General features: G+C 39.3%; 1 protein-coding gene across 1 annotated transcript in view; it reads right to left on the bottom strand.

The window, feature by feature from the left end:
• Nucleotides 1–8,510: 8,510 nt before the first annotated feature.
• Nucleotides 8,511–14,709, bottom strand: part of LOC131460858 (plexin-A2-like) — a 72,430-nt gene continuing 66,231 nt past the window's right edge. Inside the window, exons 30-32 of the mRNA XM_058631714.1 lie at nt 14,055–14,267; nt 12,765–12,915; nt 8,511–10,858 (exon numbers count right to left, since the gene is read on the bottom strand). Coding sequence (XP_058487697.1) covers nt 10,763–10,858; nt 12,765–12,915; nt 14,055–14,267 — 460 coding nt within the window. The 3' untranslated portion in view covers nt 8,511–10,762. The remainder of the gene's footprint in view (nt 10,859–12,764; nt 12,916–14,054; nt 14,268–14,709) is intronic.

Below are 14,709 nucleotides of genomic sequence, written 5' to 3'. Positions count from 1 at the left end.
CTCCAAGAGAAAGAGCCGGCCTGTGCCCACTGCAGCAGACACAGCTGCACCACTGTAGTCATGCTGCCTCAGTAAAACATTCATTAAACTGTTAGCTAGTTAAGTATTTCTGTCATCCCATTAATCACAGCTTCCTGTCAGATGGCAGTTAGGCGCAGAATAGACCTCAGCCACGGGCAGCAAGACAAACCGCTCTTCTTTCTCGTGGTGTTTTCATGCAACATATTTTCTCTCTTTTTTTGCAAAGATCTCCACACTATAGAGCTCCGGTACCTGGTGTCACACAACCAAGGTAACGTCCCCTGGCAGGATACTATGCTGTTCACCTCTATAGACATATAAAACAACACACAAATCAGGCAATTTGTCACACAACTTGTCTCTTCGCTGGCTGTTTTCATCATAAAAGTGAAGAGTGTAGTAAGCTATTGTGCCCCAGCAGGCCAAAATAATCAGAGACAGGAGAAGACGGTACCACAGATTTCATTACACTGCCCGTTGCTAATGCTAACACTATGCTAAAGTGACAACAGTGCTATCTTCAGCCAGTACACTCCAGAGTTGAATCTTTGTCACAAAGACAGATTGTGTCCATTTGTTTCCCTCCAGGCTCTTGTAAACATTCAGTGACTCTCTGGAGTACAATGAATGGAAGTTAATGGGGAAGTTGAAGATGTCAGGATAACCTCCTCTCCGGCTGTTTTCAAACTCGTAAACAGAACGCCGGGGGCATTATAAGGATCTATAGTTTAGTGGTCAGTACAGAGGGGGAAGAGCACTTGGGTGTTGCACAACACATAACAAATCACAGCAGATATGCTGAATTCAATCATAAATTCTGTAACCTGATTTTGAGATTATAAATTGGCAGTGTCAAATTCTAGTAGTTTTATCTGACACCCTCTTTGCAACATACTGGTCAAAAGAACTTTTTAATTATAATCAAATTAACTGATTTAAAGAGAGACCGAAGTAGAAGTTGCATAATAGTGACCGCCATAACATTATCAGTGAAGCCCATGGTGTTGTTGATTGTTGATCTTTTAGGAAACATAAACGGGATGTACGTGACAGGATGACATTTCTTTTTCTTTTTTTTTATCTCAAAAGCACAATAAAGGTTGTGCCACTTCTGGTTTAAGTTGTTGTTGTTCTTTTCTTGGCTTCTCGGCCCAACTCTTTGTTTCTGGCACACCCATGACAATTCACACATTGGTGACTCAGGGGTGGAAAGAAACACCATAGCGCAGAACACTTGCAATGGGAATGTAGTTAATTGGCCTCTTTTAGTGCATTGACCCAGGTTTAAAAATCCTGAGTAGAAGCTTTAGAGAGTGTCTGGTAAAGTAGCTTGTCAGAGTCACAGAGTCGGAAACCAATACTGACTGCGAGTGCATATTTCTGAAGACCTAACAAAGTCTGCTTAACATTTCTACCACTGGCGTCCTGTGATTTAGAGCCCGTCTTCCTTCCTTCCTTCCCGGCTTAATTTGTTTACAGTATATTGACTGTTTTGCACATCTGTTGCAATGTAAGGCATTTTAAAAACACAGCATCTCTGCAGTGTTACTTCAGAAACAGTACATTACGGTTACCATACATGTGCTGCTGTCGGATTATTTCTCAGCGGGGTGTTTTAACTTGCACGTGTATTTTAGCCAGATGTGATGGTTGCACCTCTTTGTTCCGTGCATTTGCACTTTGGTGCATGTGTGTGAAATTCTCTGTTAAAATTCCGATCAGTTGTTTGAGTAGAATATAAGAAATCATCCCGACAGAGGATTTGTTCTTTTGTTCTGCCCACGAGGAGTCCCCTGCCCTTTACTCCCATACACCACAAAAAAACCCTGAACTGCTGCCAAACATTTTGTGAGTATGCCATTTTAAGTGCATGCCAGCATCCTCTTCCTCACTTCTCTTTAGTCTCCTTTTTTGTTTTTTTCTCTGTCTTACACGCAATAAAGCTGCTCTCAGATGTGCAATGGACTCCAGAGATTCTGTGGATATTCTGCTGCCAACTCCACAGTATAATCTCTGGTTATTGTCTGAATGAGCTCCTGGGAGAACACAACAGGAGGATCCATAGCGAGTGAATGGGTGAATGTCCTGTTTCCTGCTTGCAGACTCAAATGTCTGGGCCTTACCTGGAGTTCATGTATGAAAATGAGTCTGTTGTAAATGCAGTTAAAGCACCAAACCTTTACCTTTACTCATGCACATGATTCATTCTGATCTCAACACAAAAACTGAACTGTTTTTAAATGACCATGCATTACGAGTCAAACCGGTTTAGATGAGAAGTCTGGTCATTTATATGTCAGAGACCATTACTAGGAACTTTGACTGAGCTCACATCATTTTTCTTGATGAAAATGTTTTTGACAGATGTTTTATATGCCTCTTGTCTTACATATGAAAAATACACATTGATTAAATATTTGATACATATGTTGTAAGAGCTAAAGCAGCAACGCTGAACACTTGCGTACATGCATACGTACATATTGCATAGCCATTGTTATGTCTCAAACTCAATAGTTAGAAGGTTACAAATTACATTATTGGGACATGATTTAAAATCCTCAAAAACCATAATATGAGATTTTAAAATGACCAGCAGACTAAACTCGATTGACATACTTGATATGAACCAGGACCTAAAAATAATGTTGTGGTCTATAGCTAGTGAAACGTTTACTATGAAGGTGTTTCCCACGGTCTTCCTTGAATCTAATGGCAAATGTCTTGTAGGCGCTTTAGAAAAAAGGTCTCTTGGGTTTTATCCAATCCAAAGTCTTACTTTGTGGTAATAAAAGTCTAAACTGTTAATATGATCACTGAAGTTCAGCTGTTGAATTGCTGTTTACTTTCAAGTGCAGTTCCCCTTAAGAAACTAAAGCTTATTAGCAGAACATGTCATGGATGATATTCTTGAAACAGATGAGGTTTCTAACACAACTTTACTTGCTTCTAACGTGCAAGGAGAAGATTTATGCTTCTCCTATGCTAAATTTCCACACATTAAATTATGGAGTTTTGCCTCTAAGGCTTTATTTAAAATGTAAATCTTCAAAATATAATTGTGGTAGCAGCAGTGTAAGCAATATTTATTCTGCCTGAAAACAAGATTTTACTTTCAAGGATTATTTGTAACAGCAGAATGAAGAGTACTGAGCAGTGACTCTCCTAATGTGACAGTCCATTTGTGGGAAGAGAGTTTCTGTGATATACTACATTCATAGTTAACAATTTAAATCAGTTAAATCAGTGGCAAGGACATTTCTTTAGGTTGTTGTTGAACTACAGACTTTAATTTAGAGAGACACAGACACATTGCACATTTTATGGAGCTTTGAAAATGGGAATCGTAATAAATCCCACAGAGTTTACAGATGGCCAGCGTAAGAGAGAGCATGTCTTGATTCACGAGTGCAAGAGAAGCAGAAAGGGAGGGACTTTCAAGGTAGGTGTGAGAGTAGGGGGAGGAGAAACGGTGGGAGGGGATTTAATTTCAAACTGCAGCAAATGTTGACCGTTGACCGTTGCCTCTCTGTGAGCTGGGCCAAGCAGCAGGGTCTGAGATGTAAGGCGGGAAGGAGTAAGGGCAAATGTAGAAAAAAAAAAAACCGGGCTGGATTGATGAGGTCCCTTCTTCCATAGACTGAATGTGTGGCATCAGGGACGTCCATGTGTGGGTCCTCTCTTCATGGTGTTAGGATATAGTCATGCCATGGAGAAGTTTTACACACACGGACAGAGAGAGAGGGAACACCCTGAGGCAGCAGCCGTGAAACAGATACCCTTTGTCCTCTTCTTACATCACAGATTCTAACATGATCTCTGTCTCTATAGTACAAGTTTGCGATCACACTGGTGCAAACAGTAAATTTGTGTTTGAAGAATTGTCTTTCTGTCTCTGTCAGCCAGTTTAAATGTGCTGTTGTAATAACTTTGGCCAGAAGATGGCACTACTACATTGGTATTCAGTCCAGAGCTGCTTCAGTAGATCATGAAAAATGTCATTTATTGCTGCATACTGTACATTTTGGTTGAACTGAACTAAAATGTTCCACCTGTGTGCATTTAATGATGGCAGTTTTTAAATTAATGAGCAATTAAGGCAGTTGTAACTGTAAAGCCTAATATGTAAGTGCCTATGTAATGTCTAGTAGGCAAAAAGGGAGATTACTACTGCAAATGGATGACGTAAAATGCCATCATGGAATAACTCATTCCGTAACTCCTGAAACAAGGTGCTCAGCTGTGTCCATTTAATATTCGTTCCGTACATGAGGTATTACTCTTTCTTCACTCGGACAGCTGTCGTTTGTCCTTGGCGAGAACAAACACCAGTGCCTGTTTTATTGTGCGCTCTGTGATAATGCAGTATGAATTAAATTATAGCGACAGGAGAGTGATGCTTGCAGACCTCAAAGCTGCATTTCCAGCAGTGCTTAAAAGAATGTGATGCTTGATGGTGTGGCGGTGGGTGACTGCGCTTCGGAGAGAGTAAAAAAAAAAATCCAAGTGTGACACATTTGTATCGATGGACACTGACAGTGGTTGCTGGGTTTTTCCTGCCACTTAAAAAGAACCATAACCCATAAGGAAAACCATCTGTGGAGTTATATAAAAAGGTCCTGCCAAAGAAAGAACTGTTTTCTGTGTGCAGTTAACATGCAAAACAACTCACAATACAGCTGTAAACATTTACTGACATTAGCCAACACCTCTCATGTGTATAAGCTCTCGTCAGATATATGGGTACATTTTATATTATTGTAATATATTGTTTATGTGTTGTATTGCTGTTTGTCTCTATATGTTGGCTCTGTGACCGACTGGCGACCTGTCCAGGGTGTACCCCACCTTTCACCCTGTCAGCTGGGATCAGCATGAGGAGGATAGATGATGGATGGATGAGTTTTCTGATCTTGATGACCACTCAAAGCTGCTTTACACTACAGTTATTGCTATTCACCCATTCATACGGCGCATTTGTCTATTACACTTCTTTCATAACCGGGAGCAACGTACAGTAAGTGTCTTGCCCAAGGACTCATCGGCTCATCAAGTCAACCTTCCAGTTGAAACATTCATAGCCTATGAAAACATTAACACTGATGAGCGTTTTCTATTGTTTCTTGTGGTGATGATCAACAAAAGCTTAGTGGAATCAGGTGTTGGCAAACCCTCTGTCAAACAAATGAAACAGGACAGCAGGTCATTTGTACTTTGATTCCTAAAACGTGCGCTACTGTTTTCAGTTTAGTGTGACTTCAGCCTTCAGAAAAGAATCTGTCGGCTTTTGCACATTTGCCAGAGAGATATTTAATTATGTACCGGACAAATAATAATGAAATGATTTTGAAAAAGAAAAAAGGGAGCGTGAGCAGCACAAAGGACACCAGCCTGCAAGCGTCATACCAACAGTGATGCAGAGTGGGAGGATGACTCAGAACAAAGTTTATCAAGAGACGGACTTCTTTGTATCTATCGGAAGTCATTAGAGAGATACGAAGCTCAGCCGGTTATTAAATCCATGGGTTAACGTTTTGTAGATGCAACAAATTATTCTAATTGTAAGTGCATTATTAGCTTAGGTAAAGAGAAGATTAAATGAACAAAGATGAATAAACATTAGCAAACTTAAAGCTGTACTTGAATGGATCAGTAGAAAAATAGTTGGCTGTTGGAGTTTCATCTGCGGCACATTAAAATACTAATGTTTTGGGCTCACAACTGTCTGTACTGAGCTCCTTTAAACACATAAGCTCCAACAGTTGTACTCCTTTTATACACAACAGATGACTCGAGGCTGAAACACTCTGACTATATTGACACACATTTAATTGCCTCTTTGCAGCGTAGGTAGTTGTTGCTGGAGTGTTGTCCTTGCCCCATAAAGGACATGTATAGTTTTAAGTGGAGCAGTCAATAGTAGCGACCATGCTCTCTCTAATCTGCCCTGTGATTGTCTCCCATCATGGGCCAGATTTCCAGAAGGATAAGAGAAAGCAGAAGTGAAACGTAAAAGTGTCATTCTCTTTCTCTCTCAGATCATTTGATTTACATTATCCTGAAAATGGATTGATCAGTAATGCCAATACAACCTTTACTGAAGAAATTGCCAAAGGATTCACACAATATAGAGCTTTTACTCAATAGTTCTTGAATATTTTGGATTAAAGCCATGCGACGATATGACAAAAATATGATATCAAACATTGGTTAATGACTGACTCCGCGTGCTGTGTGCTGATGCACAGTGAAGCAGAGCTTTCGCCGTGGACTACAGTCTCTCTTGGTTTGTTCAGGGTAGCCTACATAGGAAGTCTCAGGCCTTTCCCCATTTGTCCATCATTCCACAGTTGGAGCTCCAGTTTGAATAATTCTTCAAGGTCTGCAGTCGGTGTGTAACTGCCATTTTCCCCTGAATCAAATATTCTGAACAGCACTTATTCCTGGCAGTATTCACCCAGTGATTTCTTCTTTTCAGCATTGCCTGTGTTATTTTACTCTCTGGCACGTGCAGTATAAAATGTTGTCACATCAGCGATGGTACAGAGCAAGATTAATTATTTTGATAACTGTCTGGGACTGATAGAAGAATAATGAGTTTCTAATGGCTGTAGTGGAGTCATAAACCTGTCTGGTGCCATCCAACTTCATAGTCTATCAAGAATGGATCCCTCGGTTTTTATTTTGGGGGGGGGGGACTCTAACTCTGACGAGTAAAGAGAAAGGTGAGGAAAGACGGAGGGTTATAGCACGGCAGGTGTACAGAGGACCCATATGCGCTAATGACACCCACACCTGGATCTGACAGGTATGCGTTGAGAGGCCTGGATGCTCATGCAGCCCTCGATTTTCTCCTCCCCGTCTCCCTCCTGCTCTGCTTGCCCACAGCCCCGAGGGGTAAACATGAATTATATATTCTTGCTCCTTATGGCAAGTGCTCTGGAGCTCCTGCATGCTGCTCACATGCCATTCCAAATGCTGTCACAGTGACAGCAGAGCAGGCGCTTCTCTCTGAACGCGTTGCTCAGGTTGTACAGTATTGTGTATTTAATACAATTCAAATGCACTTGTTTTCTTGAGGACATTTCTCAACCGTTGACAAGGTGTTTATTTATTGATTGTAGGCTGTGCCTTGGTATTTTCCTGAGATAAGCAGCAAGGAATACATAGTAGGGCTCATTGACAAAGTGAAAACTATATTTTACACACACATTCAGGATATATAATGTATATATATATGTAATATATAAGGATATATAATCTCTCTTCCTGCATAGCTTGTGTGTAATTATTCCATTCTTTCACTTCACTAAACCTAAAGAATTAATGAGCTGATGGTTCAATATCTCTTGTAACACCTTTTGAAGAGGGCATTGGCACTGCTTAAAACTGTTTAGAATATACATAACACTGGAGATGCTCATTTGCACCTTTAACACAAGCAGTGGTTAATAATATTGCATATTGCAATGGATCATAATGATTCATTTTTGCACACAAGATTAGTCAAGACATTAGTGAATTAAAAAAGTAGAGTATACATTTATATTCAATTCTTTGTATTTATATTTGTTGATTGGGAAAAGATTATAAGTTACTGGAATAACTGATTCATGTGCAAACTGCAGTATCTATATACTGTATTTATATATAAGGTGCACTACCTTACTTTATTTTTTAATGGGTAAAAACATTACATGTATAAAATGTATATCAGTGTTTCAGCGATGTAACCATATGATTGATTGTCACTGAATGATTAGACAATACATTTCTTTCTGGTCGTACCCTGGAACAGTTTTGTTTGTTAGTGCAGGGCTAACATGATTTGTGCATGGGGCAAAGAATCCTCTACTCCTTTCTAAGTACAAAATTGGAACAATGGACGTGCCCCTGGGATTTCATGTCTGACATCTTGCTTTTAGAGTCTTCCCATGAAACGCTTAACAATTAAATTACTATGCAAGTGGTTCACTAACATAATTACAATAGATTACCCAGTTACATGTGGGTAGACATTAGCTCCAGAATCACCTCACCTTTAAAGGCCGCAGCTTTGTGCCTGCGAAATACAAAACAGGAACTGCACATTTAATCAGTCATATAGTTACTCTTTTGACAAACAGATGTATAACACGGTCAAATAAAATGTTTAAATTCAAAACGCATTCTGCAGAGTAGGCTGCGACTAATGATTATTTTCATGATTGATTAATGCGTTGGATCTTTTCTGATGAGTTGTTTGGTCCATTAAGGGTGAAAAATGTCAAAGTGTCTTGTTCTATTCTTCATAGACCTTAATTAAATATGCTCAAACGATTAATCAGTTACCAGAAGAGTTGATGATCCGTTTAATAACCAGTTACACATTGGTTAATCCTTGCAGCCGCACACCAGAGTTTCACTTTAGAATTCGGCTCGTCTTAAAATACAGAAAAAAAACCAGGTTCATTGTTGTTTCATCACCCGAAACAGAAACCAGTCAAAAATCAATTTTCATCAGCTGCGCATTTAATGTATTACAACAGTACAAAGTGAAGTTTTTTGCTTGCAAAATAGTAATTGTTTTCTATGTACAGTATTTATACAATATATCATTTAAAAAAACATTACAGTTTAAATGCCTGACGGTTTATTGCACGACACATTTATAAATTAGCATAATTGAACTACACATGAAACAGATGAGCTCTCTCCGTTGTTTTCAGCACTTAACAGGGAAATGCGTTCGTTGTTTTATCTTGTTCCTTTAGATTAATATGAAACATTTGAAGCCAAAACCCTGAAAGATCGTGATGCTTTGGACAGACATTTTGAAATGGTAACTACTTTAGAGTTTAGATATGGCACTATATATAAATACAGCAGCGAGGAGACAACAGGCAGTGAGGTCAAATATACACTTAATGCAAAAGGAAAACGTGTGAGTTATTTACTGGAGCATGAACATAGGCAAAAACAGCACTATGACGCAAACAGACATTTAATGAATAAACTTTACAGGGACCGACTGCTGACCCAAACACATATCATGAATCACACGTGCGCTCTGTGTACAGACTATAAAGAATACATCTCAAGATCTCCAGGGTTCATTTCCAGATTTAGTGAGGACAGTCAATAAGGCATCTAAGCTCTCTCCTAACTTCATCTGTGTGGAATATTCTTAATATCTCGTACACTCGGTGCATTTCAAGTATAATGCTCGATGTAAACAATGACTGTTGAATTGTGGAGGATGGGGTAGCGGTGCCACTGGCAAGGGTTCGGCTAATCTCGTCCTCGATCGGGCTTGTAGCGTCATTAATCATGCTTCCTGCCACAGATCAATTGGGCCTCCACTTATCTTTGAATGGCTGAATTAGTGGTCTCTTCATCATCACTTAACAAAATTCCCTATCTTAAATGGAATCTTTTCCGCACAATGAAATATTCTATTAATAGCTTCTACACGAGTGTTCAACATTAATGAAACATGGGATATATTTGGCACAATTAAGCCAGGGAGTGGAACAGGAAATATATCTACATACTATACTTCAGTTTCAAATCAGTACCTTTTTGGTTTTGGAGTATTAAAGCCTCACCTTGTAAATGACGATGGAAAAAAACAAACAAACAAAAAAAACTAGGATTGGTCATTTGTTTCCAAGACACTTTTCATCTTTAGTGTTTAAATCCTCTCCATGTACTGATGCCTATCACGAAATAAAGCTGTCTCTTAATGAAAGTAAAAGCTGGTGTCTGTAGCCCTGTCGCCACTCCGATAAACACAACCTGTCGTTTCTTTCAGACTGGCTGGAATGATTAGCTGGTGTACCTGTCCTTTACTGTGTTCTCTCTGCATCTGACCAGAGTCTTCACATTAAGCTGGAGCGATGATAGTCAGAAGTTAGCGAAGAAAATGACGAAAAAAAAAAAAAAAAAACACAGCCACAATTTACAGCTTACAACTTCCAGTGCTTTGGGAACAGAGATTTGATCAGATAGCAGACAGGAGGTGATGGAATACATTGGTTTCAAGTTTTTTTTTTTTTCAAAAGTGTAGTCTGGTATTGTACCAATCCTAGCTTTAAACAAAAATAACTTAAAGCAGTGAGTCTGTAGCTATATCTCTTCTTTTTTTTAAAGCCTTTAAAAGGCAATAGGAAAAGACTTAACAATAAAAAAATTAACATTTCGGCTCCCAGTGGCTCACTTCAAGCCTCTGATATGTAGTCCGTCATCTTTGACATATAAAAAGTACTTACTCCCACCACATGTTCTGTCTATAAATTGGTTCCCGCCTTTGTTGAGCTCCTCCAGTGACTTTTTAAGTTGAGTTGTTCTTTATTAAGTGCTGTTTTATGACATTTAGTGTAAGCACCAACTACAAAGAAAAAAAAAACAAAAAAACATTACCCAGCGGAAAACAATTGGCAGCAAATTCAGCGACCACGATGGCTCAAATCCTCTTTCTCCCCCTCTTCATATGAGCGTTGTAGAAGCTGGATGTTTGCCAATGACACTGATGTAAAAGTCATGCTTTGGGACAATCTGCTCTTTGATGTGGGCTATGGCTTGTGTATGTACATTTGCAGGTGTGCGTTTGCACTGTATGTCTTTCTTTGTGTATGCGTTGTTTGGTTATGCAGAAGGTCCTTAATGTGTACATCAGTATTTCTGTTTATGAGTGATTGTATGTGCATGAGTGCCCGTTTTGGTGAAAGGGTTTATAGTGTGTGTGTGTGTGTGTCTGTTCTCAGCTCTCGGTAGACATGACTGCGATGATCTGCTCCACTTTATATGCCAACTTTTGCTTCTGGGCCTGTTCATCTTGCTCCAGTGCCTCAGTGATCTAAACAAACACACGCGGGGATAAGAGCATGATGCGTGTTATTGGTCAGAGTGTGCACACACAGACTGTAAATCAAACAAACGCACAGCAGCCCTACATAAACCAACGGCTTCTACTGCTGTTTTCTATTTTGATTGTGACTGCATGTGCTGCTACACATTTTTACCTCATTAGATAAAGTTTTCATTTACAGATAAGCGGATACAATACTCAGTGCAATCAGTGCAATGTTGGCCAAAACCACTTGGTCATCATCATCAGTCAGTCATCATCTACCGCTTTATCCTCAACCAGAGGGTCGCGGGGGGTGCTGTGCCAATCTCAGCTACATCGGGCGATAGGCAGGGTACACCCTGGACAGTTCGCCAGTCCATCGCAGGGCCACACACAGATAGAGACAAACAACCATTCACTCTCACACTCACTCCTATGGTCAATTTGGAGTGTCCAATTTACCTATCCCCACATTGCATGTTTTTGGACTGTGGGAGGAAGCCGGAGTACCCGGAGAGAACCCACGCACACACGGGGAGAACATGCAAACTCCATGCAGAAAGGCCCTTGTTCCAACCGGGGCTCGAACCCGGGTCTTCTCGCTGCAAGGCGAGAGTGCTAACCACTACACCACCGTGTGGCCCACCACTTGGTCATATATTGTAAAAATAAAAAAATTAAATGCGATATGATCTGTAAATCCTACATAATGGTGTAAATGCTTCATCAAACCTTGGCAACATGCTTTATAGAGGTATGTCCACTAGGGCTGCAAAGATATATAGATAGATATAGATTACGATATTAATCATCAACTATTTTTAAACGGATCGAGTGTTTTTTCAATAACTAAAACAAGCTTTCTAATTTTTAAGTTTCTTAAACGTGAATATTTTCTGTTTTCTTTGCTCTATTTGACAAAGAACTCATTAAAACCGAATCATTTTGGATTGTGGACAAAATAAGACATTCAAGAATATCATCATTTCAACCTTTTTCAACATTTTCTGGCATTTTACGGACCAAACAAGTACTCAATTAATTGAGAAAATAATCAACAGATTAAACGATTGTGAAAATAATCGTTAGTTAGTTGCAGCCCTAATGTCCACCACCACCTTCATGTGATAAAAAAGTGGCAACAAGTCATCCCTAGATTAGTTTCAAAATCACCGCCGCACATTAACTTGAATTCAGAAATTAAAAGCAATAAGATAAAGCCACATTAGGCTTTTTTATATAAATCAATCAGCTGTGAAAATAATCATCATGGTCAGCCCTATATATAAACCTGGATTATTGGTTTATATTTCAGCCTCCAAATGCAGTCGCAATCGCTTCCGCTTACTGTAAATGAATAACTTAAAAGAGTAATGATGATGAATGATGAAGGTGTTTGCTACTGCCTTTGCTGTGTGACCATCACATACAGAGCAACACTACTCCACCACTATCTGAATTTAAGCGAATTTAATAACACAAATATTAGCTTTAACATTGTCTGGCTTCTGTGTGGTGTTGTGCAGGCAGACCTTGACTCAGGCATTTTCCCTAAAAACAGCTGCCTGCTGTGGCTGTAAATGACACCATATACAGTACGAGCAGTAAAATTCGCTGTGTAAAAATAGCGCCGCGAGGAGTGAATCCAAAGCAATAAGGAGAGCGATATTAAAATGCAATGAGCTGTGGTGAACTGCACAGTAGAACAATAGTTCTTGGTGACTTTATCACTATGTGTGACACTTTATTTACATAACACACAATTCATTTATTCATCGTAGCAGCAAAGAACCGATTATAGCTGCTATAAAATGTATTAAAAAAAAAAGAAGCAAATTTCTTGCGGGCTAAACACAGCAGAAGACGCTCTACAGCACATTTCCATGATGCAGTGTGTTTGACGGGGCCTTACCTCTTGGCTGTACTTGCTGACATAAGCGTAGATCTCATGGAGAGCACTGAGCACATTGAACTCACTGGAGTGAAGGCGAGCCTGTTCAGCCAGATAGGCATTCATATCCTGATCACTGATGGCAGGCAGGCGGTTGATGTCAGCATAGTACCTGAGAGGACACGCACGCACACACACACACACACACACACACACACAGACAGAGTGAGCGTCGAGGGCACAGTCGAGCACAGCAGAGCTTCTCTCTGCACTTGATTTCAGTCTGTTGATGTGAAAAGTCAAAGAATATCAGACGTTAGAGGCTGACAAAAAAATTGGAGATGTTTCTGCAGGAAGTCGGGGTGAACAGTTCATTGTTTTTTTTTCCAAATCCAAATTGTCATATGAAACACGGCAGTATGCAAAACGCAAAAGCTGCAATTTGTTCTATTCTTATTGTTTTATGTTCTATACCTTAAAAAATACAATACATACAGTAAAGTTACACAATTATTCCATTACAGTATCATAGCAAATATTTTTGAGGGCACCTCATGTGGCAATGCTCTATTCATTTTTAAAGCTATACCACATACATACCACAAATTGCAATTACAGAGTTGGATTTGGAAATGTTTCACTGATTGGTTTAGTCAACGCTAACAGACCAGGTGCCTTTAAAAACATACCTGTACAATGTTGTTTTCTTGATTAAGGCACATACTGATACCACAGTATTTATTAAGACCTTCACATGGCCACATGTTATATAAATAAAACACAATTGCACCAAAGTACACCACACGACAAGTCTGCGAGAGACCGAAAAGTAACATGGCAGTGATAAAATGTCATAAACTTATAAAAACTAAAAATCAAATTCTAATCATTGTAGTTAGTCATAATTAATGTCAGATAAGTCAGACAATTGTCTTTGCTCCTGAGTGAAAGTGGAAGAAGTTAATATTGGTTTTTAAACTAATTTATGAACAGACAAACAGTAGTTTAGTAATAAGTAATATTTTTCAAATTTGATATTTGATTTTCATATAGTTTGCACAATCCATAAATATTACATCAATATACAGATCTTAAATGATGTTGCTGTGACACAACACAGTACAACAGCTGACAACCTCTAGTAACAGGGGATTGAAGCCATCATTCAGATTTTAGCCAAACTCAACATGCATGAATGTCCTGATCCTAAGTTAATTGAAACCCAAGATAATTCTCTAACTCCCCCTAAGAGACACTCTGTCTTCACATGTCTGCACACACACACACACACACACACACACATATACACACCTCTCGACCCAGCTTTTATAATGTGGTATATCCTTGGCATAGAGGAGTTTGGTGGAGGGAGAGTCTTTTCCCAGACGGTGCTCAGATGTTGAGCATGAGTCCATAAAGGTTTGGGCCACCACAGACAGACACGCGTCCGTGATGCTGTTCTTGTGAATGTCGAACACAAACTGGGGATTCTTGATCATGTTTACCCAAAAACGCAGCGGCAGACTGCACATGTTGGTGGAGAAATAAAAAAAAAAGCAGAAAGAAATGTTTAAGGCATTGCTAGAATTGTCTAATTTATGATTACATTTTAAATACAGGAGGAGCTTGAACAACATGCAACGATAGGCGATATAACAAAGCCCAGCAAATGTATTTTTGCCAATGTAATAAAAAGAATAAAATATTGTTTATTAAAATGGCACATAGATCAATAAATGAATGTTCAAGATGAGGATTTAAAAGGAGGGTGCACAGTTTCTTGAAAAATGTAGAACTAAACAGACATCAGAGTGCAGCCAAGCATATCCATGGTCTTATTAGTGAATTTATGTGAACTGAGGGCAGAGCGGTGAGTGTTCCACTGAAAACAAGTCAAATCAAAAGTAAAGCAAACGTTTCACTCTATTGGAAGTCAATGCAAACAGGCTCTTTTCTCAGCATATCA

The sequence above is a fragment of the Solea solea genome, chromosome 6 (genome assembly GCF_958295425.1).
Source record: "Solea solea chromosome 6, fSolSol10.1, whole genome shotgun sequence".
In the NCBI taxonomy this organism is placed as follows: Eukaryota; Metazoa; Chordata; class Actinopteri; order Pleuronectiformes; family Soleidae; genus Solea; species Solea solea.
The sequence above is the reverse complement of the archived record's forward strand: the minus strand, read 5'-3'. Positions and strand labels throughout refer to the sequence as shown.